Source organism: Lacerta agilis, chromosome 4 (assembly GCF_009819535.1).
Source record: "Lacerta agilis isolate rLacAgi1 chromosome 4, rLacAgi1.pri, whole genome shotgun sequence".
NCBI classification, from domain to species: Eukaryota; Metazoa; Chordata; class Lepidosauria; order Squamata; family Lacertidae; genus Lacerta; species Lacerta agilis.
The window spans coordinates 21,477,189-21,501,298 of NC_046315.1; the positions used below are offsets into that span (position 1 = coordinate 21,477,189).

Genomic DNA, 24,110 nt, shown 5'->3' on the forward strand with positions numbered 1-24,110 from the left:
CTATAAAATGTTAGAAACAAATATGAAAAACATTAGGAGGAAATTCCGTAATTTGTCTCCAGTTAATATTCAGAAATAAGATACATGCCACCTAGTTAGCAATGGAATTGTACTGTGCCAGATACTTTTCTTTTTCTATGCTTCCACTCGAGCACTGATACATAGAATCAGGAACCACAGACCTGTGGTGGTGGTTCTTGTTGTATCTGTTCTTCAGGGTTCTGTGAGTAGCTTTGCTCTGTTCAGCCATAGGCCCACTTTTTGAGGTTAAAACAGTAGCAGAAATGATAATGCAGTAATCTTTTGCCTGGCTTTAACAGGAACACTCAGACAACCCATGGGATAAAGTATCTGTTAAACTCTGTTTCTCTGGAATGTCACTCTCATCTTTCATGGCGTACCATAAACATTGCATTAGTGAAGATGATGCCGGTCACATGCCAAAACTGGTAACCTTTTCTTTCAGCTCTAAGATTTATATAAAGCTTAACAGGGGTATGTTATTTAGTGTGGCTATTTTTCCTGCATTACAGTTCTTCCATGTCATATCCAGTGTTTTCAGTTGGTACTTGATACTGTTGCAATTACTGGCAAATCAAACAAAGTAATTCCTTATTAAATCCAAAAGCAATTTGCTACCAAATGCAAGATGTATGTAAAAAGGCAACAAGCTCAAAATTAAGGGGTAGTACCTCCGGTGGGGGACACGTGCTCCCCCACCTGGGGGTAGTTTGTCCACATTTGGTCCCCACCCTGCAGTTACAATAAGGTGTTAATGGTTTCATTTAAGGACTTGTATTGTACCTGCCCCGGGGACCCAGGTGGCACTGTGGGTTAAACCACAGGGTCTAGGGCTTGCTGATCAGAAGGTCGGCGGTTCGAATCCCCGCGGCGGAGTGAGCTCCCGTTGCTCTGTCCCAGCTCCTGCCCACCTAGCAGTTCGAAAGTACGTCAGAGTGAAAGTAGATACATAAATAGGGACCGCTCCAGCGGGAAGGTAAACGGTGTTTCTGTGCGCTGCTCTGGTTTGCCAGAAGCGGCTTTGTCATGCTGGCAACATGACCCGGAAGCTTTCTGCGGACAAACACCGGCTCCCTTGGCCTATAGAGCGAGATGAGCACCACAACCCCAGAGTCAGACACGACTGGACCTGATGGTCAGGGGCCCCTTTACCTTTACCTTTATTGTACCTGCACAAGTGCACTATGCACCAGATTAGCCCTGATTTTTTGGCATAATTGTTACTTTTTTCAGAATGCTAGATTGCCATCCAAGGGATTGAATTTTTTTTTGAGAAAAACCACTGCTGCAGGCATTAGCTTGCAAGTCAGTTAATATACTTTTAGAAATTAAAGCAAATTCTTCCCTTCTCATATGTTCTAGGATATAACCTATTGCAGTGAAGATCATTTGGAGCAAAACTGTGAAATCAGTCATGAGGTAAATGTTAAAATATGTCAATGGATTTCTTGGTTTTCAAACTAATAATTATCTTGATAATGTGTTGAAGCCAGTTTGGTATCTCCCAACTTTTGTGACCCCGGCCACTAACATCCATTATAGTTTGCATTGAGTGGATCAAGTCTGTAAGGTTTTTGCTGTGGGGGAGACATTGGGTCAGTTCTGATGCCTTTCCTGAAAGTGGGTTTTGGGATAAGGTGTACATTAAGTGTGCAGTGGTTGGTGATTAGCCCAAATCGGACATCTTTAATGAAATGCATCATACTGCATTTTCCCAGCATTTTAAAATGGCACAGACAAGCTCTATTCCTTGCTCCCCAAATAGCACACCAATCTGAATAGTGAGTCTTGCACAGAATAGTCTTCATGACATCACTGGCACAAACTTCATTCATGTGCACCCAAGTTGCATTCTTTGTCATTCTCTCTGCACAGCTCATATTGCTGCTGCTTGCATCTCTAGACACATAAAGATTTCCTGCTTCCTCCTTTTTTTTTCTAGGAGTTACTGATGTCTGAAGTAGATACTCCCCTACTGCCACCCTATACCTCGCCATTGCTGCCTGTTCTTGGAGAACTTTTTCCAATTAAAGTAACACATGTTGTGTCACCTAATGAGGTATCATGGTGAAGTAAATATTTTTGCTGTTATCGGGTCTGTTGTAATTGCATCCTTTCACAGAAGCTCATCCTGTGTTTTAGAACTTGAACTTGGGAGAATTAGGATCCTTCATAAATAGTTACATCCATTGTTTGAGATGTATAACGATAGCTTTCGAAGCATGAGGCAAGACTGCCTAAGAAGCTATCTATGGTTTATGGGCACTTGCCATGGGCAATTGCTAGTATTTCTAGTTTTGATTCCGTTCAGATAGTTAAAACTGGGAGACTGTTCCATCCTGTATGTTGGATGGTGCTCTCACTTCAAGATCTTTGATATACAGTGTTACCTTGCAAGACGAAAGGGTTTTGCGATTTTTTAGGTGACTCGCAAGACGAATTTTTCTATGGTCGTGCTTCGCAAGACGAAAATTCCAATGCATTCCTATGGGAATTAAATTTCAATGCATTCCTATGGGAAACCGTGCTTCGCAAGACAAAATTTTCGCAATACGAAACGACTCGCGGAACGAATTAATTTCGTCTTGCGAGGCACCACTGTATATTTTTATATATGACACCAATTACTTTGTCCTAGGTGTACATTACCATTGATCAGCGAGACAGTCCCAACCATCAAGATGATAAAGAGGACATAGAAGTCAGTGGGGACATTGAAACTCTAGACCAAGCCTTGAGTCGGTGTAATGAGAACTTGGAGTCCATCCCTTTCCTAACTGATTTTCGGAAAGGTATATTATTTCTTGATGAATATTATTTGCATTTATACATTCTGTAATTGAAGGTGAAAAGTTACTTAACTACTTTAGAACAAAACTTCTCTATAGTCTGCTTGCATTCAGAATCAAGTAAGAGAAAACAGACTTATTTATTAAATTTGCATACCACTCTATACCTGTAGATCTCAGGGCAGTTCACAGCATATAAACTCCTGAAAGCTGTTCATGTATGCTTGTTGCTATAAAAAACCATGCAATGAATTCTCTTGAGTTTCTGCTGAACTTCAGATAGTGTAGTGATGCTAGTACTATGAGGTTGCAATAATTTAGCTGAAGCATCACTACTCTTGAAAGTATCTCATGATAAATAGTGGACTCCATTAAACTATAGAAAGCATTTATTAAAATATAGTAGGGTGTTTTGATGTGTGTTATTCTGTTCTCCTCTGGATGCTGGAAGTCTCTCAGTGGGTTTAGCTGTCACTTCACTTCTAGCAGGACATCAAAAAAACCAGATCGTAATGACTAGGAGGGGGACTGACAGCCATGGAGTGTTTCTGGCACACAGTAGTCATCTGCAAAACTTTTAACTACAGTTTATCACATCTCATAATAGTAGAGCTAGGGAGCCATCCAATTAAGTTGAATGTTGGAAGATCAGTAGGATGTAGAACACAAGCCTAAATATATTCCGATAATTTTATTTAATGCCTTCCCAGTTTTGCTTAGCTTAAGATGATCCACAGTGCAATATAAATGGTTATAGGAGGGGGGGTACCCTTTTTTCAGCTGGAGGACTTCACTCACCCATGATCAACCCTTTGCATACCAAAGTGGGCATGGTCAAAAACCTTTAAAAAAAAGAATTGGTATACATTTGGGGGCAAATTAACTTTATTTTAAAAAAGCAATGAGGGGTACATAAAACTTTGGAGTCAGATCCAGATCGCAGGTTAGCAACCCATGTTGCAGCATTGGATGCTGTAATTTAAACAGCTTTTCTCCCTTTTTTAGACATGCCATGCCTTGCAAAGTATAGTGATGGCTTCTGGTATCGGGCAAAGCTCATCTCAATTCATGAATGCAATCCTCTTTCGATTATGGTGGAATTTGTTGACTATGGATCCAGCGAAACAGTGCCTACAAACAGGTAAATCTATACATTGCTCGTTTATTAGTGCAAATTGCTATTCAAGGCAGGTGAAATTATAATCGGACATTGGTCTGTACTGAATATACATATTAATATCCTTTACCACCACTTTTTGTAGCAGCTAACAAATTGCTTGTGGGCTGTCATCCTGAATAGTGTTATTCACTGACTTTAATTTTGCCTCAGGTTACGTCAGCTTCCTCCCGAGTTCATGCAGTATCCTGCTCAAGCATTCAAAGTTCTGCTGGCTGGATTTAAACCAGCTTTGTGTGAGTCACACGCAAAAATTCCTTATTGTTCCGAATGGAGCATGGAAGCATTGTGGACCATGATAGACTGCTTCCAAGGGAAAAATCTCTATGCTTCTTCACTGGTAAAGTCTTCCCTTATTTTATCCCAGACAACTCTTCCCATACACAGACTTAACTGTAAATTCCCTTTCCCACTTTCAGTATTCAGGTGGAATTTTAAAAAGTTCCTGTTCACCCGGACATCTGATTGCTGAAATGTATTGTTCCTGGGAACCTTGAAATTACTTAGCTATCAGGATAATTGGTCTTTTAAAATGTTTTTAAAAGAAAACATTATTTTGCTGTTTCATTGTTTATCACCTTGGCATTCTTTGGGTTGGATAGGAATGCAGTAAATAAATACAAGTAACTTGCAACTTACGCATATTTAACTTGTGCACATTCAGCTTTACGTTTTTGGTTAAAAAAAATTTTTTTAAGGTGGAGGGTGTCTGGGGGAAAAGATCAGCACTCCCATCCTCCATTGAACCCAATGTGTTTTGACTATACAAAAGATTTTGGCTTTTCACACCATCCCTGGAATGCAACCCCCATGTAAGTAGAGGGTTTCCTGTACACAAATTAAGTTCTAAGGCCAATTTGAACCAGCACTTTCTTAATTCTTGCTATCTCATTCGCATGATTTCCTCTGAATGATTTTTAGAAGGCTTCCAAGTGTGTGTGTGTTTTGCAAGCTTTAGTCTAGTCCTGATTTTTCATTCATAAACCTTATTATTCTGCAACTTGCTGTCCGCACCACTAGATGTATCTCAGCTGCATTTTCCTGTCCCGTCCCCCCAATCACTCCACCCCCATCTCCACTACCTTTTTCCCATTCTGGACAGGTATTTGTTACCTATGTACTTTAAAAAAAAAACTGCAGGCACTGCACTAAACATAAAAGTTGCCAACTTTATCCAGCCAGTCAGTCATGTTTCACATTGGACAAAAGGAAGGTTTGTGCTGGGGGGGGGGAGGGGTTATGCCTATTTCTACTGGTTTTTTTAAAAAATTAAATACTATAGTCTGTGCAAGAGTGATCAATGTTGCCATATTTGGGGCTTTTTGTGAGGTGGGGGTTGTCAGTATTCTTTCAGAACATTCATTAGTGAAAGCCTACAATTCTGTCTTGGAATAGTTTCATCCAGCTGTGTGTCACCCCTCTATAATTGAGTTTTGCTTAGGAAGCAGACAAGATTTGGATGGCCAAGAACAGAAGTTTAGAACTCTCATCATTGTTTAGTTTTGGAAACTAATACGTACTGATTCTCAAATGTTGCCTGTTGACGTTGGCCATATATATCTTACTTGCAGACGCACTCACCAGAGCATACCGTGTTTGTGTATCAAGATGGGCACCTAGTTCACATGAAACTAGTAGAAATGGGATTTGCTGAATTAAGCTAGTGACTGGTAAGCACACTCAATTTTACCTATTAAAAGCTTCTTTGAAGTCTCTCAGCCCCACTCACCTCACAGAGTGTTTGTTTGGGGGGGGGGAGGGAAAGGAGAATGTTAGCCACTTTGAGACTCCTTCGGGTAGTGATAAATCTGGATATCAAATCCAAACTCCTCCTCTTCTCATTTCATAGAAATTGCTTAGACAGGTGCTTGCAGATTTTGCTTAAGAAGAGGGGTAGACACTCTTCTTAAAATGAAAGCTTGGAGTATGTGCCCCTGCTGGGAATAGGGGGGAAGAGATTGGAAAGTCTAAAAATGCAGCCAGGGAAAGGTTACCTCAAAAGAAATGTGACCCTCAGCCTCATCCTGTCAGAATTAGTGCAGCAAAGCATGCACCAAGTGGTGATGCTAGTTGTCCACCTTGGCTTTTTGCTATGGGAGAGCGTGTAACATTTTAATACTACAACATCAAGGCAAGGGGTTGTAGGCTTTTAAATTTGTTTTTTGTTTTGTTTTTCAGATGCAGATCATTACATGAAAACTATACCAGAATAAAGAGATTTCATTTTGATTGGTTACTGTTTGTTCCCTGATAAGTGTAGTTACCTTTTTTGTTGCAAGTTGTTGAAGTACTTGCTTTGTGCAAGTAACTAAAGGATGTTCATTAAAAATTGTTCTTGAAGCAGAAAAAATCTTGCTTGTATTGGTTTATGAGGTTAAATAAGTGAAAGATCTGGGCTTACTGTAAAAGGGAACAAAGTGTGTATGATTGCTGCAAAATGGTCATAACCTGCTTTGGCAACAAGTTGTCCAAAAACCTGAAAGTTTAAGTGTCATTTTTGAAGTGTATTGCTATTTACATATTAGGACTTGTGTGAGTAGGAATAACCTTAATCTTTAAAAACAAGTTTATTGACAAAACATTTTTACTATCTATGTACAACCTTTACAAACATCTTCTGAGAAGAGAAAACATGGATATATTAAGACCTGAACAAAATATGAACATTTAGAGGATGGTGTCCATAATAATTTCACCATCCTTATCTTTAACTCTAACTCGACCTGAAGCATACTGTGTTTCTTGGCGTCCATCGGCATACATTGTCTTAACGGTACCGTCTGGATACTCCCGTCTCTTGAAATGGGCCGTATGCACTTCCTGCTGGCCATTACTGAACTCGATAACCTTACTTCCATCCCTTAAAATACAAAGGCAACCTTTAAAACCAATGTTACGTTATCAACCTTTAAAACCAATGTTACGTTATCATCTTGACATCGCCGCTCTGAGCCCAGCTTTGGCTGGGGAGGGCAGGATACAAATACAATTTATTATCTGCCAAGCAGCTTCATGTTTTCTGGCACCCACCTTGTATCCTGAAACTGGCCAGACTGGGTAAGGGTAGCATAAAGACTGTCATAACACAGTCAGCACTGAGGATTTTGTTCTTGACAGCTTTTCTCTTGATCCACAGTCTTATTTCCCCAAAAGGCATTCTTAATGTGTGTCACTACTTTTTCTATATGGCTGCAGTAAATGCAGTCCAAACTTAACTCTCAAGATAGTTTTATAAAAATAAATCTTACTGCTGCGTACGGACAATGGTGCCATCAGGGAAAATGGTCATTTCTCGCCCATCTGTGTACACGTTCTTAATGGTTTGATCAGGGAATATAATCTCTTTCCTTCCATCTGGAAAATGCTTTTCTGCAAGGAATGAATGAGCATACCACATGTCAGAATACTCATACACCTTGTAAGTAGTTTTTGCAATTTAATGGTGTGCCATCAATACACACAAATACACAGCAATTTAGTGCAAGCAAGACAGCCAGGTCTCTGTTTACCTATTTGTCCATTTGAGAAATGTAGGACCTCTAAGCCTGTGGGATGGGTGGTGTGCGTAGTCTTGGCATCTGCATAATAGTATATCTGTTGAGAAGAGTTAACAAATTTAGCATTAACAGAACCTTTATCTGAATGGCACATACTTCTTACTGGATACATACCACTCTCCGATCTTCCAGAACTTGCTTTACGTCCCCATTAAAGAAGGTTACAGTTGTAGTCTTCCCATCACAGCTCACTTCTTTCCGTGTGCCATTGGGGAAAATAATCAGGTGGGATCCATTTTTTAAAATCTTTTCAACCTGAAAGAAGTGAAATAAAAGCATATATCTTAACAATTCTGACTGAACTTCTACCGGCTAAGTCAAAGGGGAAGAGTCCCAAACAAACCTAAACAGAGCTTATCTGATAAGGGATAGTATCCCTCCCAATTCTAAATATGGTGCCCTTAGAGATTCAAGAGTATGGAGCATGCTTCACAAATCCAGAGGCCCAGAAATTGATGTAGGATGTTTGTTATTTAATTGCAGCTTACATGAGTAGGCCACACACACTCCAAAGAACTAACCCCCTCCCGTTTTTGTAGGCAGATCACTCTCAAGTTAGGCCTTCAAATAAGCACAAGTGTTTCTCTGTGCACTGAGAAAGACCATACAAGCCTGAGGTTCATTCCCACATTTGCTGTGGGGTATAACCATTAGCTGTGGCTGAGCATGAACTGACCCTGAGTATTAGGCAAATGCATGGGAAACAGCTATAAGACTGTATAAAAGTAGGCAATTTGGTTTCCTCTGCATAACAGGGCCTGGAACTAAATTCATCATGAAAGCTTAGTTGAGGAGAACATGGATAAATCTCTTGGTAAAGACTGTGTCTTTACAAGGGCCTTGACAACATGGGTCCAGGATACCCCAAGGACCGCCTAATCCCTGCCCAGTCACTGAGGTCTTTGGCAGAGTCAGTTTTAGTGGTCTACTGTAGCACAGATGGAAGCCATGCATTTAGTATTGCAGGCCTAATTTGGTGAAGCTCCCTGAACTTCCATACTTTAACTCCAGGAGACTTTAAGACTGGTTTTATAGTTTTAACCAATTTTCACCTTTTCTTTTATTTCTTGTACAGTGTTTAGATATGATAGTAGTTAAATAGTTACCACCTCCTATTTTTCCCTGCATTCTGAAAATTAGGCAATTTGGCATAAACATCTAGTTCAGATCCAAAAAGGCTCCCAAGAACAGCAGCAGCACTGCACTTTCATAGGTGGTGCAGGTATGGAACTGTTCATCCTTTCTGAAGCAAGAAAGAGCAAGCATTTCCTTTACATAGCAACATTCTCCCGATACCACCTTCTGGAATCGCTTCAGAGCAGGGATAGGAAACCTGCTGCCCTCCTGATGTTGATGACAATTCCCATTGAACTTGACCATGTTGGCTGGCCCCAAAGGAAGTTTGAGTCCAGCAACATATGGAGAGCCACAGGTTCTCCCACCCATGCTCTAGAAAAAAGCACTTCCTACCTTTCCATCAGAATGATTGGCTTCACTCTCTATTTTTTCTTCACTGTCTGATGAATCAGGACTTAGCGATGGTGACGATTCAACAGTTCTATTACCAGGTAAATTCTGAAATGGGAGGTGGGGAAAACCGTATAAAATTGTCTTGAGAGGCAAATCATATTACTGTGGGCACTAAATGGTGACAAACTGGGAGCTTCTCCACAAGACAAGCTTTATTCATGTAAACTGAAATATTCTACTGAAGTGGTCTTCAGACTTACTACGGTTAAAGGACCCTTTCCACAATGACGTGTGTGCCATGCTTTAAATGCGCAAACCTAAATTTCTTGGAATATACTCATCCTTTCCATAAAATACTACACCTGCGAGGCATGCTCTATTCTTGTTCTGCAGAGAAAAGATGCCAACAGCAAAACGTGACTAAAATCTTCTACACAACTACAGTATCCTACATTCTTTAAATTAGAATGCAACACTCTTTTCCCTAGAATTTAATATCTATAACCTTGCAAACCTTTATACTGAATATAAATTAAATCCATAAAAATTGGATTATTTCTCAACCAAAAGAGCAGCATGAACAGTCAAGAAGAGCAAGAGGAGATTTAACATAGCAACCTCCCCAGCGTTTTCTTACTTCCTTGGGTCAGTTTTGGTTATCTATTACACAGCTTAAACATCATTTCTATTGAAGGCCCTAGGCTGCCTTATGGAACCAGGAGCCAACATTCTCGTACTTTACTTACAGCCATAAATGCTTTGGAGGAATCTTCAAAAGTCATTGCCACATTGTTCAAGCAACTCTCTTCAGGTGCAGCTGCTAGTTTAAATTTTGCACAGGGTCTTCCTATTTCAAACAAGAATAAAAGTATGATTCTAATATTTTATATTTTCTAGGACATGGGCAGAAGATAGGTACATCCCTCTCTAATTTTCTACTACCTCATACTTTATTTAATTTGAGGCCCACACTAAATATTATCAGTGGCATTACTGCTTCTTGGGTAACTTGCTGTAAAACATACCAGTAGCAGGGAGGTGTTTTTTGGGGGGGGAGGTAGCAGACTTGCATGTAAAATGTCATTGCTACTTACTAGAAATGGTACTGTATCCTAAGTATAGTTACCTTCTGATGACAGATCACTTTTGCCATTCATCTTGTTTCTTTTTTCTGCTTGAGGAATTGAAGGCAGAGTCTGGTTTTTTTGCAATACAGCTGGAGAATGCTGGTGGGGGGAATGTGAAGCAGGGGCCTGTTGAGAATTTTTTTTGTTAAAATGCTACAATGATAATATTCAGGAACACAAACCTTTTCTCTGAAAAGTAAAAGGTGATTATTTTACCATATTTACAGGTATACACCACTTTTCAAAATTAAGTTCACAAAGCTATTTGCAACATAAAACTAAAGTCAATATGGTAGGAAGCTGTTTACAACATGTATGCACTTTTGCTTAATCATACTTGAGTGGGGATTTGAACCTGCGTCAGTCTCCCAGTCTGAGTGTGACACATTAACCACTCTACCACTTTTACGCCTGAAAAGAGATAGAAGGGGGAAAGAAACCTTACTGCTGACTCTGCTTTCTTATCACAGCCAGTTTTCTTCTTGTTTATAGACGCTTCTTTTCTCTTCCAAGCATCCAAACGAAATCGTTCCATAATTTTGATCTCTTCCCGTAGTTGCACATTCTCCCTAGTTAAGGCCTCTATCTGGTCTCTAAGACGTATGTGGGTTGTTGACCATTTTGTCTCTCTTCTTTTTAAATCTTCCTGCAAGGTTGCCATTTGTTGCTTCAAAGCCTTGAGAAAACAACATGCAAGCAGGTCATTTTCTGCTGTTAAAATACACAGACTGAAGGAAAAGACAAATCACTTTACATTGCAGTAATAAGTGCAACATCTGTAATAAAATTACTCAGTGGACAACCAGTAAATCAACAACCAGTAAATCTGATCCCAATCAAAGTGACCATATAGGCTTTCCCCTGCATTCATACCTGAATTTCATCCCGTTCCTTTTTATCTGGAATTGCTCTAGCTGCCTGCGCATACTTCTCAAAAACTTTACGTTCTTTTTGCAGCTTTCTTGTTTCTTCTTTTTTAAATTCTTCTATTCGAGTAAGCTCTTTGGTTTTCTGTTGTTCAAAGTCAGCAACTTCTTTCCTGAAAATTTCCAGTAATTATGTTTTATTGATAACATTGTAACTTAGGAATGTTAGCTCCACAAGCCACCCCATATAATATATTTTTTAAAAGCTCTCCTAGAACACAACCACCAGGCACTGTTGCTGTAACAGGCCTCACGCTTTCTTAGGTCATCCTTTTTGGCTCTCTACATAAATCCCAATAAACCAACAGGCTATATCTTCAGAAACTCCACAATATTTATTGGTTAGCAAAATCAGTAATTTCCAGCTGCCCAGTATAAATATCTGCATGACTTAGTTTATTGTTTGCAAACTACCAAATTGTATTAGCCCTGTATGATGCATTGTCTGTGGCATCTATTACTGCAGCTGAAGTCAATTGCATTGTTATCAACTGTTATCTAGATGTCAGTACTTTGAGATTTAATATTAAGGGACGGTATTTCTAGGTACTATTCTGCCCCTGGGCTATGGGTTCCACTGGCTTACACATTGTCCTGCATGCCATTTTAAACCCATGCTAAACAGCTGGACTACTATAATGCCTTCTGTATAGGGCCTCATTATTAAGAATGTCCAGAAACCTGTAACTGGTACAAAACATGGCAGCTCAGTGGTTCACCAGAGTATGTGACTCTCCTTAGTGAAACAACAGCCCTGACTTCCAACTTGTATCTTGTCCCAATTCTAAGTGCTGGTGGCGACTTTAAAGCTCTTCATGGTTTGGGACCAGGATAACTGAAGGGCAACCTAGTCCTGTATGAACCCACTCCTCTGTTAATATTAGGCCTTCTTGTGCATTGCCCTGAACTATGCTTAGTTGACACCCTGAAGAGGGCCCTAGTAGAACCAGGCATACTATTCATAACCATTTTAGTGGCCTCCACCCAGGTTATAAAAGACCCTCACAAAGAAAACTCTTCCCATCACTTCATTAAAACCTTCCTTCCTGCTTACGAGAGGGGGTTTTTTTTGGGGGGGGGTCATTTTAAGCTTCTGCACCAGACTGTAATTAGCTGCATTGAAATGTTTTTATCACTTGAGAATATGCACTTGTTTTCAATAGCTGCATTTTATCTTTTTGTTTTTTGCTGCTTTTAGTAATTTGGGTTTTATTTATTTTTGATACATTGTTAGCCACCTTGAGCTTTTTAACGGGAAAGGATGGATATATTTTAAATGAATGGGCTGTCATAGATGGCAGGTGGGTCCTAAGTGGCAAGCCTGCTCTAGGTTAAATCAACTTCACACCAACAGGATAGAAATCAGACAGGCTCTTTAAGTTACCTGAACTTTTCCAAAGCATTCTCACGCTCTTCTCGAAGTTTTGTGAGGGACGCATTTTCTTCCCTAAACCGTTCAATTTCAACTTCCAATTCAACAAGTTTCTCTCTCAATAGCTGGGAACGAGCCGTATCTCCTGACAAAGAACAGGTGCACAATGTTTGATGAACAAATGTCAATGTATGCACCATACTGTCGTGTGGTAACGTTTTACCAGTTTCCCACCCTCTCTGATCTTTGCCATCTTTGTAGGAGTTTTAAAGCCAACTCCACTGACTTCCAGGTCAGCTTTTACATACATATCCAGACTGGAACTATGAGCGAGTCGCTGTAAGACTGGATGAAATAAATGGGCTTAAAACACATAAAATTGTAGCCCTTACAATAGAAACCAGTCTGAAAAGCAAATTGGCTCCAATAAATTGCTTGGCAGTTTGTTTAGAATCTAAAACCCTGAGATTAGGACACAGGGATATAGGCTTTGAAGATTATTACTGCTATTGAAGAGAGTTATGGGACTGATTATTACGCTCAATACTCATTTATCCCTCTTGCTTACCTCCCAATTCTTCCTGAGACACATTGGGTTTGGCATCATGTCTTTGCTGTGCCTCTACCTTCTGTTTGGGCCTCAGAGAAGGAAAGAGCTTCAGCATCAGATCTGTTGTGGGGGGTGCAACTGCCTCACTGTCTGCCACATTTTGCCTGGGCAGAACATCCCCTTTCTTTGCTACGGCAATCTTCCTCTTTATCCTTTTATCTGGAAAAAATGCCTCACTCTTAGCTGAACAGTCAGGGGACAATGGTCCTTTAATAACCAAGTCATCATTTGGTACTTGGGTACACTGACTCCCATTCTTGTCAAAGTCCGTCCACGAAGTTTCATCATCAAAATCAACTTGATTTCTATTTGCACAACACACACTTTCAGATTCGGTACCCTTGTTTATCTTGCTACACTGGATACTACCAACATTTTTTTCTAGTAAGCCAAGGCTGGCATCTCTATTTGTGCCTTCTTTGTACTCTGAAAATTCAGGACTGTCACCTCTATGACTCAAATCAAACTTTTTAGCTCTCTCAGCAGGCTTTATAGTAGTCTCAAATTCCTCCTCAGACCCTGAAGTCACATCACTACTTTCACCAGATTTATCTTCGTCCCACTCAGTGTCTCCAGAACCCTGAAACTCAGTGGGAAAAGCCTGAAGCATTTTACTGTGAATTTTATTTTGATGATCCTTCAGCATTTCAGATGCCTGGGATTCAGTGATCACTCCTCTGTCCCTCTCATTGTTTGCTGGTTGGGAAACACATGTGTCTCCATTTCTGTTCTCCACAGCTGTAGTGTCCTGCACATTTATCTGCTCTTGTTGCTGCCTTGATTTAACGGGAGTAGAAGATAGTCTGCAACCTGTAGAAATCTGCTGGCCTTGATCCAAGATCCTTACAATAAGTGAGGAATTGCTGGCAAAGGAGATTTCATCAGCAGCCTGCTCTAGAAACAAAAATTCATCCAATTCAATTTCCTCTTTTTCCTTTTCAGTATCCCAGTTTTCCAATTTCTTCTGGAAAGAAAGTTCAAAAGAGAGGTCTAGGTCTTTTTCAGAGGAATTTGTAAGGTGTTTGGTCACTTGTGCTGGTTGCACATACTTTTCTTTGGGTAACTCACAGCCAATTTCATCCAGCTTTGCAAGTGCCATTATATTATCTTTATTCTTTTCTCTTTCACCATTTATTTCTGACCTGGCAAACTCTCTCAGTTGTCCAGATTTCCTTTCACTGGGATTTCGTCTTGTAGATGGAGGGAAAGCTTTCCCAGCACAAGTTCTGAGCACTGCTGTTTTTCGAGCGGGAAGAGCTTTCTTCATTTTACAATTCTGATTACCATTTTTAGACACAAAATTGTCAGAAGTTTGTTCTTTATTTGAAGTGGCCGTTTTCCGGTGAAGCTGTGGCTTGTCTGTTTTAACTGAGTTTTTTACTTCTGATGCATTAAGGTGAGGAGTTACTTTGCTTTCTTTCTGATTAACTGCTTTGGATTTTGCACCAGCAAACCTACTTAAACCTTCACCTCGTTTTAGAAAGGGTCGTTTTGCAACTGGTTTCTGGAATGTTGATCTTTCAGAATCCTAAAAATCAAAAACAAAAAGACCTTTTAATGTTCTTATATTTCTGTTTATGTGTTTTGCTTGCTCTACCAAAATACTCATATAAAACTTTTTGGGAAGTCTGGAATTTCATGTGTTGCCCTATAAGAGTGAAACCAACATTACTGAAGCAGGAATTTATTCTCACAGTTATGATACATTTTATATATCACAGTAAGAAGCATTTCTTAATCTTAAAAAGCAAAGACATCACCTTGCCGACAAAGGTCCGTATAGTTAAAGCTATGGTTTTCCCAGTAGTAATGTACGGAAGTGAGAGCTGGACCATAAAGAAGGCTGATCGCCGTAGAATTGATGCTTTTGAATTATGGTGCTGGAGGAGACTCTTGAGAGTCCCATGGACTGCAAGAAGATCAAACCTATCCATTCTCAAAGAAATCAGCCCTGAGTGCTCACTAGAAGGACAGATCCTGAAGTTGAGGCTCCAGTACTTTGGCCACCTCATGAGAAGAGAAGACTCCCTAGAAAAGACCCTGATGTTGGGAAAGATGGAGGGCACAAGGAGAAGGGGACGACAGAGGATGAGATGGTTGGACAATGTTCTCGAAGCTACTAACATGAGTTTGGCCAAACTGTGAGAGGCAGTGAAGGATAGGCGTGCCTGGCGTGCTCTGGTCCATGGGGTCACGAAGAGTCGGACACGACTGAACGACTGAACAACAACAAGAAGAAGCATTTCTAATTACTAACCTTTTTATTTCCTTTTTGGCTCAGCCGTTGCTCTTCTAGTCGTATCTGTTCTTCTAGGAACTCTTCAAATGACTGTTTTCTTTCTTGAATACTAGCAGGAACAGGTCTATTGCAAGAGACTCACATTTAATTGTCAGATCTTATAAAATACAGGATACTGGTTCATCACAAAGAAATGGATCGCTTCAAATGAATCATGTCCCTCTTTCTCAGAGTGACAACCTCCTTCCCACAGACCCTTATTCCCCATAACAGAAGAGGACCCTGATAATAAAACACCTCAACTACCGGTATGTCTCAAAGGGCTCTTTCATTTTCTCCAGGTTAGCTACCTTGGTCTCAAGGGGACAGAAATCTTGTGCAGTGTGCTCCTGACTCTCAGAGAACAAGCATACACCCATAACTTCTGTCCGGCTTTCAGGTCATTGTACAACATATGACACTCTGTGCAATACACTGGGTAGTTGCCACTGCTAGTTTTCTACCTTCACAACTGGGTTTCATTTTTGAGAAGTGGGGGGTTGTTCACTGGGCATCAAGGCCATTTTGCATACAAACTCACCTTTCCTCAACATTGAGTGTTTCCAAGCACTTCCCTCCAGTCCGGCTTTCAGAGGTCTCTGCATTCCTGGTGTTTTTACAACTAATGTCACCATCTGCATGTCCAAGTAGATTTTGCTCCAGAATCTGACTATTTTCTCCTGCAAAATAAAGAAAAAACTTGACATTTCACTCAGCTGGCATGAAGCCAGAGGAGATAAGCCCCCCCACCGGCCCTTCATTCAAGTTGCAAACCTTGCTTTTCTTTGTTTGATCAAGTCCTTATTCAAGACACAGACGGCCTCTTGCGCTATCTATTGCAAAAAGCAGTGCAGCTGATCAGCTAGCCAATTTCTACTCAAAGTACCAGTTTACTAGCTCACAAATATTTAAGATTTTTTTCTCAACTTCTAAGATGAGGAGGCATTAGAGTAGTTTACATAAGAACAACAGACAGTTTAGGAAGGGATGTTGTAGTTTAAAGTTTTGTTTTTGTATATATGTAAGATGCCTTGGCACAGAAATAAAATAAAAACAGTCCCTGCCCACATGCTTACAATTCAAACACAACAAAAGGAAATCATAGGGAATGATGAGGAAAATAAGCAAACAGGCACCAGTCCTTAAAGTTACACCTGCCTACATACACTTGTGTCACAATGCAGCAGGAACCTGGAACCGAATTTTAATCAGTCCCTTTGTCATTGTCTAGCCAGTCAATTTATCTTTCAGCCTTATCTTTACAACAACTGCAAATCCAGAAGCTCTTTTAATGAATATAGTTCTTCACACTTTAAATAGGAAGGTCCACTGGCTCTTGACAATATATATGATCTCCTATGCAAAACAACATGTTTTATCTCTAACTGAATGAAGGTATTTGGTGTAGCTCAGTCGCTACAATTATGATCCAGAAAGTTAAATCACAGCTCAGCTCACCCGCCAACTCAATAGATGATCTGATATATACCATTAATTCTCCTAACTAGCCCCCACCCCATGTGCAATATTTACTTTACAGGGTTATTTAAAATATTTCCAAGGTCATGATGTGAAGTGCTTTGAACATATGAACTGCACCACTTTAAATGTTATAGGTGTAATCAGGAAACCTAACAGGGTTCAATATAATCATATCCTCTGCCTCCATGCTTACCAATGATTTTATGTATTTGCTTAGAATATGTCTATCCTACAAAAATTTCCCCTTCCCTTTACAGCCCATGTTACTGCCTGTAACCTGGGGAGAGGTTACTGCTGAGCCCTGTTGGGCCTTCTGTGTCTAAAGCATGAATGAATTGTCCCCAATGCATTTATTACTACTACTACTATTACAGAAGGAGATGGCTGAAAAGCAGTATTAAAGTGATCTTAAAATTTTTATTGGCCTTAATAGCCAACCAAATAATTGCTCACTAATGGACTGATATAGGGACATGGGTGGTGCTGTTGGTTAAACCAGAGCCTAGGGCTTGCCGATCAGAAGGTCGGTGGTTCGAATCCCCGCGACGGGGTGAGCTCCTGTTGCTTGGTCCCTGCTCCTGCCCACCTAGCAGTTCAAAAGCACGTCAAAAGTGCAAGTAGATAAATGGTACCACTCCGGCGGGAAGGTAAACGGCGTTTCCGTGCGCTGCTCTGGTTTGCCAGAAGCGGCTTTGTCATGCTGACCACATGATCCGGAAGCTGTACACTGGCTCCCTCGGCCAGTAAAGCAAGATGAGCGCCACAACCCCAGAGTCGGACACGACTGGACCCAATGGTCAGGGGTCCCTTTACCTTTAATGGACTGATACTCACCCTCCTCCAAGGAGGACAGACAGTGTCTTCTTATTCTGTGTTACCACTATGAGCATCAAAGGTGCTCTGAGCTTCTCTGAGGCCCAGTGCTACTGTGGGGAAAGTCCCTCTCCTCCTCCTCCTCTTAGCACTATAGAGCTAGGAGTGGGGAAGAGATTTCCTACGCCTTACGCAGAGCCTTGAAAAGGCTCAGAAAGAAGCAAAATATGATCTACCACCGATATTCAGTGGTAGGTCTGGAAGATTCTTTGCACTGCTTGAAACTCTGGAGAAAAAGCAGCATCTCACCAGAATTAAAGAACATGCTCAGCAGCAGCAAGCACATTTCTGGACCTCAATATTTATATGTTCTCAGCAATCTTTACAAAAACCTCTGATATTAGTATTCAAACAGGCAGTATTAATAATTAGTTTAGTTAGATGAATGTTTTACCAGAAATGTCATTTTGGTCTTCAACCTTCAATTCATTCTGCATTTTGAAAGACAAATCTGAAGTCTCTCTCTCGCAAAAAGGATCTGCAGAGATGGTTTCCTTCAATATTTGGCCATTCTTGTATTTTTGAAGAGAATCCTTTTGTTCAACAGGAGAAGGAATGCAAGACCCACTGTTCCAATAAACACCGTCTCCATTGCGATGTGGTGGAAGAGACGGCACAGGAGGCGAGTGAAATGGATGATCAGATCTTTGATTCAAGCCATCTTCCATTACATGAAAGCCTTAGTTAAACAGAAACAGTAGCAGAGGATATTTGTATTACTTATGTGGAGAAATAGCAGAAAGGGTGTGGTTTTTCCTGTCTTTATGTATTCTGCCAGTAATAGGATTTTTAGAACCGTTATCAAGAAAGCCTGAAACTTGGCAATGCTTTAGGCATGCAGTTGCCAACCATCCATGTAGCAAAAGATGGATAAGAAGAAACAACTGCAAAACTTCTGGTTGAGGATTTTGTAATATCCACTGTATATTCCACTACTTGTTTACTTCATCTTTGATCAAGAAGCTCTTCAAAATAACTAGAACATTCCATTTCTTGGTAGTCAGTAGTCAGTATTGTTATCACAAGTACTGCATCACTTTTTAGAACAGATTGGTATATCTTGTGACCCACTGAGCTAAGCACAACCACCAGCTATGCAGTGGCCACTAAGGGTTCAGTAAGCCTCCTGTTTCTGCTGCCTATCTGGGCTTGCAAACACAAAAAGGGGCAAGAGGAGATGTCAGGCCACTGGCAGGCCACAAAACATGGCTTATGGACTCTGCTCAGCATGCTGAAGATTAAAGAAAGCTATTCTAAACAATATGATTTCCCAGCATCAGTGAACTCCCACAATGTTCATTCTGTCCTTAAAATGCAACTTGGGCATGTCAGTTTATACAAGCAAAAGAAAAGGACCTGCAAACATTGGCAGCACCCAAGTGGAGCAACATCCCAATAAATACTAATTTTAAAGATGCAAAAGGAACTTGCAAGGACAGATCCTTATTGGGAAGCTGTAATATGGAAAGCAGACCCTGGTACCAATTCTGATTTGATACAAGAATTCCTGACCAAATAACTATTTGACTAAGCAATGTTTATGTATTTTAGCACTGTCCAGGCATAAAAAAACCTTTTCTATTTCTGCCTGTTTTAACCATGCTACAGACCTGATTGCTCACTGGAAAGACAGATCCTGAAGCTGAGGCTCCAATACTTTGGCCACCTCCTGAGAAGAAAAGATTCCCTGGAAAAGACCCTGATGTTGGGAAAGACTGAGGGCACAAGGAGAAGGGAACGACAGAGGATGAGATGGTTGGACAGTGTTCTCGAAGCTACCACGCGAGTCTGACCGAACTGCGGGAGGCAGTGGAAGACAGGAGTGCCTGGCGTGCTCTGGTCCATAGGATCACAAAGAGTTGGACACGACTAAACAACAACAACACAGTTGTAAAACAATTTCAGCATGTCCGCTTACCAGTATGTGTTTGCTGCTCAGAGACCATTGAAAGTAGTTTCTGTTGTTCTTCCATTAGCCTTTGAATTTGCTCCATTTGATGCCTTTTCAGCTGTTCCTGCTTATGCTGTTGCAGTCCTTTGAGCTATGAAGCCAAATACATTATTAGAGCTCGCATATTAGAGCAATTAATCTAATCTTTATTTGTAAGAAAATAGTTTAGACACATCAGAATACACTAAAGTGACCACAATTTACACTAGTGCCCAAGTCCAACAAGTGCCATTTGGACTTTACAATTACATATTAGTACACAACTAGACAATGACAAACCTAGACAGCATCTTAAAAAGCAGAGACATCACCTTGCCGACAAAGGTCTGTATTAGTTAAAGCTATGGTTTCCCCAGTAGTGATGTATGAAAGTGAGAGCTGGACCATAAAGAAGGCTGATCGCCGTAGAATTGATGCTTTTGAATTATGGTGCTGGAGGAGATTCTTGAGAGTCCCATGGACTACAAGAAGATCAAACCTATCCATTCTTAAGGAAATCAGCCCTGAGTGCTCACTGGAAGGACAGATCCTGAAGCTGAGGCTCCAATACTTTGGCCACCTCATGAGAAGAGAAAACACCCTGGAAAAGACCCTGATGTTGGGAAACATGAAGGGGACGACAGAGGACAAGATGGTTGGACAGTGTTCTCGATCTACCAACATGAGTCTGACCAAACTGCGGGAGGCAGTGGAAGACAGGAGTGCCTGGCGTGCTCTGGTCCATGGGGTCACTAAGAGTCAGACACGACTAAACAACTAAACAACAACAACACAACTAGAATTAAAATAGACAAATAGGCATTGCAATACCATACCGAAATCCAAGCCTAAATTTATCAGCAAAGCCTACCAGTCTCAAGCAAAAGAACATTGTTTCATGAATGTACCTGCCAAAGAATAAGCTAAACTGCCTCCTTAACAAAGCCAGAATATAGTAGTGAATAGCACAACTGCAACCATCATAGTTTCATAGGGTTCAGTATGCAAGTTCAGCTTATTGGGTCACAAATTGTGCAGCATTGACTTGAGAAAATACTGCTTTTTTCTAGACAAAATAAATAATAGGTGTAAATAGTGGCACTTTTTTTTTTTACCTGCTCAAGCTTTTGAAGAAGTAGATCAGTGCAACATTCTTCATCTGGACCATCCAGCTGATCACATTCAGTATCACTTTGCAGGGCTACCCACTGACCTGGAGTATCTTTAACAATTAGCATCTGCTCCTCCTTAGCTAATGAAATTGGAGGAAGTGTTTTGGGTATGTCCAACTTGTCCCCACAAGGGCTGCTCAATGCTACGGCTTGCTCTATTTGTAGAGATTTTTCACTTAGAGAAATGCTGCTTGAACTGTGTAGTGAATTACTTGAAATACCTGGTGAGGCATTGTCAATACTGAGTGCTCTAGTGGTTTTCAAACTATGGAAAGCAGGATTTAATATAACTCCAGCACGGGAAGCATTAGACATCCAGTGTGCGACCAAGTTTTCTTCCCAATTCAAATCTGTAGAGGTGGCCATCTGGGAAATAATTATTGTAGTCCAACCTTAACTAATCTATATCGCTAGCCAAGGTCTTTGATATCCAACTTCAGTACCTGTACAATAAAACAAAGATTTATCAAGTGGATACACAGAATCCATCATTCTTTGCATGACAGTGTTCACTTAGAGTCCAGATAGAACCAGCCTGGTCCTTCAGTCTTGGTTACATGAAATATGGGGCAGTCTAGGCAATCGTTAATTTGTATTATAACATTAATTCATATTATAACAGGAAATAAAACTTAACAAAAAATCAAGACTAATACTACTCATTCAACTCAGAGACACCATTAAGAAAGATTAAGAAGTTTTACATTTGACTTAAAAAATCTCAACTACCGGTAAGTATCCTGAAACAATCTCAGTGGTTTCGGGAATATCATCCCTAATCAGATATTGGATTACAGAGAATAAAACTATATAACATAGATAACCATATAACACTGGTCCTAAATGATCTTCACTGGCTCCTAGTACATTTCTGCTCACAATTCAAAGTGTTGGTGCTGACCTTTAAAACTCTAAACGGCCTGGGCCCAGTATACCTGAAGGAGCATCTCCACCCCCCATCATTTAGCCTGGAAACTGAGGTCCTCCTCTGAAGGTCTGCTGGTTCCCTCAATGCGCAAAGTGTAACACCCTCTCTTCAGGTGTCAAAGAGATTAAGAAGTTCACAACTTTTAGAAGACATCTGATGTTTTTAACTTTTTTTCTTTTTTTATATTCCGCTGGAAGCTGCTCAGGGTGGCTGGGGAAACCTAGCCAGATTTTTTTTTGGGGGGGGGGGGATAAATAATAAAATTATTGTTAAACTAAACAGGAAACAAAAAGAAAAAGTTTTAAGAATCGGGACTCATAGCTGGTATTGCTTCTAAATTTATTGCCATTTGTGTTTTTTTAATTGGAAACCACCTCAGCTTTTGTTATCACAAAGAAGAGTGTGTGGGATGTGTATAATTTTTGAGATAAATAAGCGTCTGGGCTTAACACAGGCACAGACAAAACACTGTCTTAGTATATATATCAGAGAAGCCACAACTGGGCTGAGCCCTGAGCCAGGGTCACAAACGGCAACACCTCATATTTTCCACCTGTGCGCTCTCTTATTAAAAGGCAACAACCCATAAATACAGAGTGTAGGGAAAGTAAGGAGAATAAAACACAACAGACAGACATATACAGATAACAAAATTCAGAAAAGAAAGCGGCCTCTGGAGACCGACTGAATGTAGTAAGAGGATTTCCGCAGATATTTGGGGAGACCCCAAATTACCTCACAGCGGCGTATAAACCTCCCCACGCCCTCCTACCGGGCTGCTACTCCGCAGCGAAGACACCCCCCAGACTTTTTACAAACCTGCCGCCATCCTTCCTGCTCCCAGCGCCACAGGCTGGACAATGCCGGCCGCGATGCTTGTTGGGAGTTGCAGTTCCTGGCGGCCGTGGTCCTCGCTTTTGAGGGAAAAGCCGGCCCACTATCGACTGCGTTTCCCATGAAGCACTGCAAAAAAGAGGACGTTACAATAGGCGTCGTTAGTAAATACTGCGCTTGACTTTCCAAACCAGCGGCAGTTATAGGGTGGGGTCGCTCTGTTTCTGAGGAGGCGAGGAGTAGCGCTGGGGCGTCGGGGCTCCATTGGTTCCTGCTCGAGAAACCTATATTATTGTTCCTTTTAAAAGGCCTTTCTTCATTTATTAAAGAAGAAAAACACGCACACTCAGGATAAATAAAATGTCAAAACAAAGATACGTCAATGGTTAAGAATCACAATCCATTAAAAACCCCAAATAGTAAGGCTAATGACAGTGGTAGTAGTAACGCTATCATGAAAGAATTTTAAACGTAACCTTAAAATAAATTTCTGTGGTGATTGTGTAATGTTTGGGATATTTTCTAGCTGGTTCCCACTACTGTGCAATTCAATATTCGCTGCCGCGCCCCCCCCCTTTTGTTTTTAAATAGAGACCACATCTCCACCAAGCTGTAGTTGAGAGGAGGGTGTGGGCTAGCAACTAGGCTTGATCATCAATCATACTTATTCTGAGCAACCTTCAGGAATGTGAATTAACACCCAGTAAAAAAAAAACACCCTAAAAATATAGAATAGGTGCTGAAAGATTCGGATCAATGGCACAAGCTTCCACAACAGCGGGCACAGAGAGAGGGTAGGGCAACAACCCCCTCTCCGGGGCCTTTATATAGGGGTCCCCACATACTGGATCGTAATATCTGAGGTTACTAGTGCAACAAACCAGATTGTGCCTGGAAACATTCCCCTAGTCTCCACCCTTTGCCCACTCAGAATCCTGTTTCTCTTCATTAATTGCCAAAGTAAATAAACGAGTGAAAAATGTCCTAACCGTTCCTAGCATGAGTGTAAGGTGTGCACTTAATTTAGAATAAGCTCTAGCAAACATTAGGTACTAGCGGGGAGTGCCCAGCATTGCCCGGGAAGTCGACGGACCAAAAAAGAAAATAATGTATAGTGCAATTTGTGAAATTGTGGGCTGGCTGTGCATCCATCCATCCATCCATCCATACTAACTCAGTATTCCAGCCTGACCTGAAGAGCATCTGACCTAGCCCTAAATAAATTCTGTTGGGAGGGGAGCTACTATTTAATAATTAGGGTTAATTTGGTCTGCCATCTTGGTGCAAAATGGCACAATGTCAGGGAAGGACTGGATGAAGAAGAGTGGTGGGAGCTGCCCACCATGGCTTAGATCCTGGATTGTGGTGTAAGACACTGCAGTGGTAGTAACGTTATCATGAAAGAAGGGATGAGCTGAGCTCAGCTGCGATGTGCTATAGGCAGAGTGTTTGAGCGATCTGGCTGCGATGTGAGCGATCTGGAGGGATCAGTATGTTACGGAGTCAGACAGAGAGGAGTCAGAAGTTGCCCCTGCTACCCAGAAAAGGTGTAGAGCTTGGCTGG

General features: G+C 40.9%; 2 protein-coding genes across 4 annotated transcripts in view; one reads left to right on the plus strand and one right to left on the minus strand.

The window, feature by feature from the left end:
- Positions 1-6,342, plus strand: part of RNF17 (ring finger protein 17) — a 42,958-nt gene extending 36,616 nt beyond the window's left edge. Inside the window, exons 29-36 of the mRNA XM_033146272.1 lie at positions 321-449; positions 1,384-1,440; positions 1,964-2,080; positions 2,660-2,813; positions 3,816-3,951; positions 4,141-4,327; positions 5,559-5,657; positions 6,166-6,342. Coding sequence (XP_033002163.1) covers positions 321-449; positions 1,384-1,440; positions 1,964-2,080; positions 2,660-2,813; positions 3,816-3,951; positions 4,141-4,327; positions 5,559-5,651 — 873 coding nt within the window. The 3' untranslated portion in view covers positions 5,652-5,657; positions 6,166-6,342. The remainder of the gene's footprint in view (positions 1-320; positions 450-1,383; positions 1,441-1,963; positions 2,081-2,659; positions 2,814-3,815; positions 3,952-4,140; positions 4,328-5,558; positions 5,658-6,165) is intronic.
- A 236-nt stretch (positions 6,343-6,578) lies between these two features.
- On the minus strand, positions 6,579-22,633 carry CENPJ (centromere protein J). 3 transcript variants are annotated; one of them, XM_033146273.1, is made up of 17 exons: positions 22,532-22,633; positions 20,728-21,227; positions 19,601-19,724; positions 18,077-18,361; positions 15,869-16,007; positions 15,307-15,412; positions 13,008-14,577; positions 12,452-12,584; positions 11,015-11,180; positions 10,587-10,817; positions 10,141-10,240; positions 9,761-9,861; positions 9,015-9,119; positions 7,659-7,799; positions 7,497-7,581; positions 7,236-7,356; positions 6,579-6,847 (listed from the first exon to the last, which is right to left on the minus strand). In XM_033146273.1, exons 2-17 carry the CDS (start codon positions 21,148-21,150, stop codon positions 6,655-6,657), a joined length of 4,023 nt encoding a protein of 1,340 aa, XP_033002164.1. In that variant the 5' UTR covers positions 21,151-21,227; positions 22,532-22,633; the 3' UTR covers positions 6,579-6,654. The 3 variants fall into 3 exon arrangements, with proteins under 3 accessions (XP_033002164.1, XP_033002166.1, XP_033002165.1); XM_033146275.1 differs by lacking the exon at positions 18,077-18,361; XM_033146274.1 differs by lacking the exon at positions 9,015-9,119.
- Between the last annotated feature and the right edge of the window lie 1,477 nt (positions 22,634-24,110).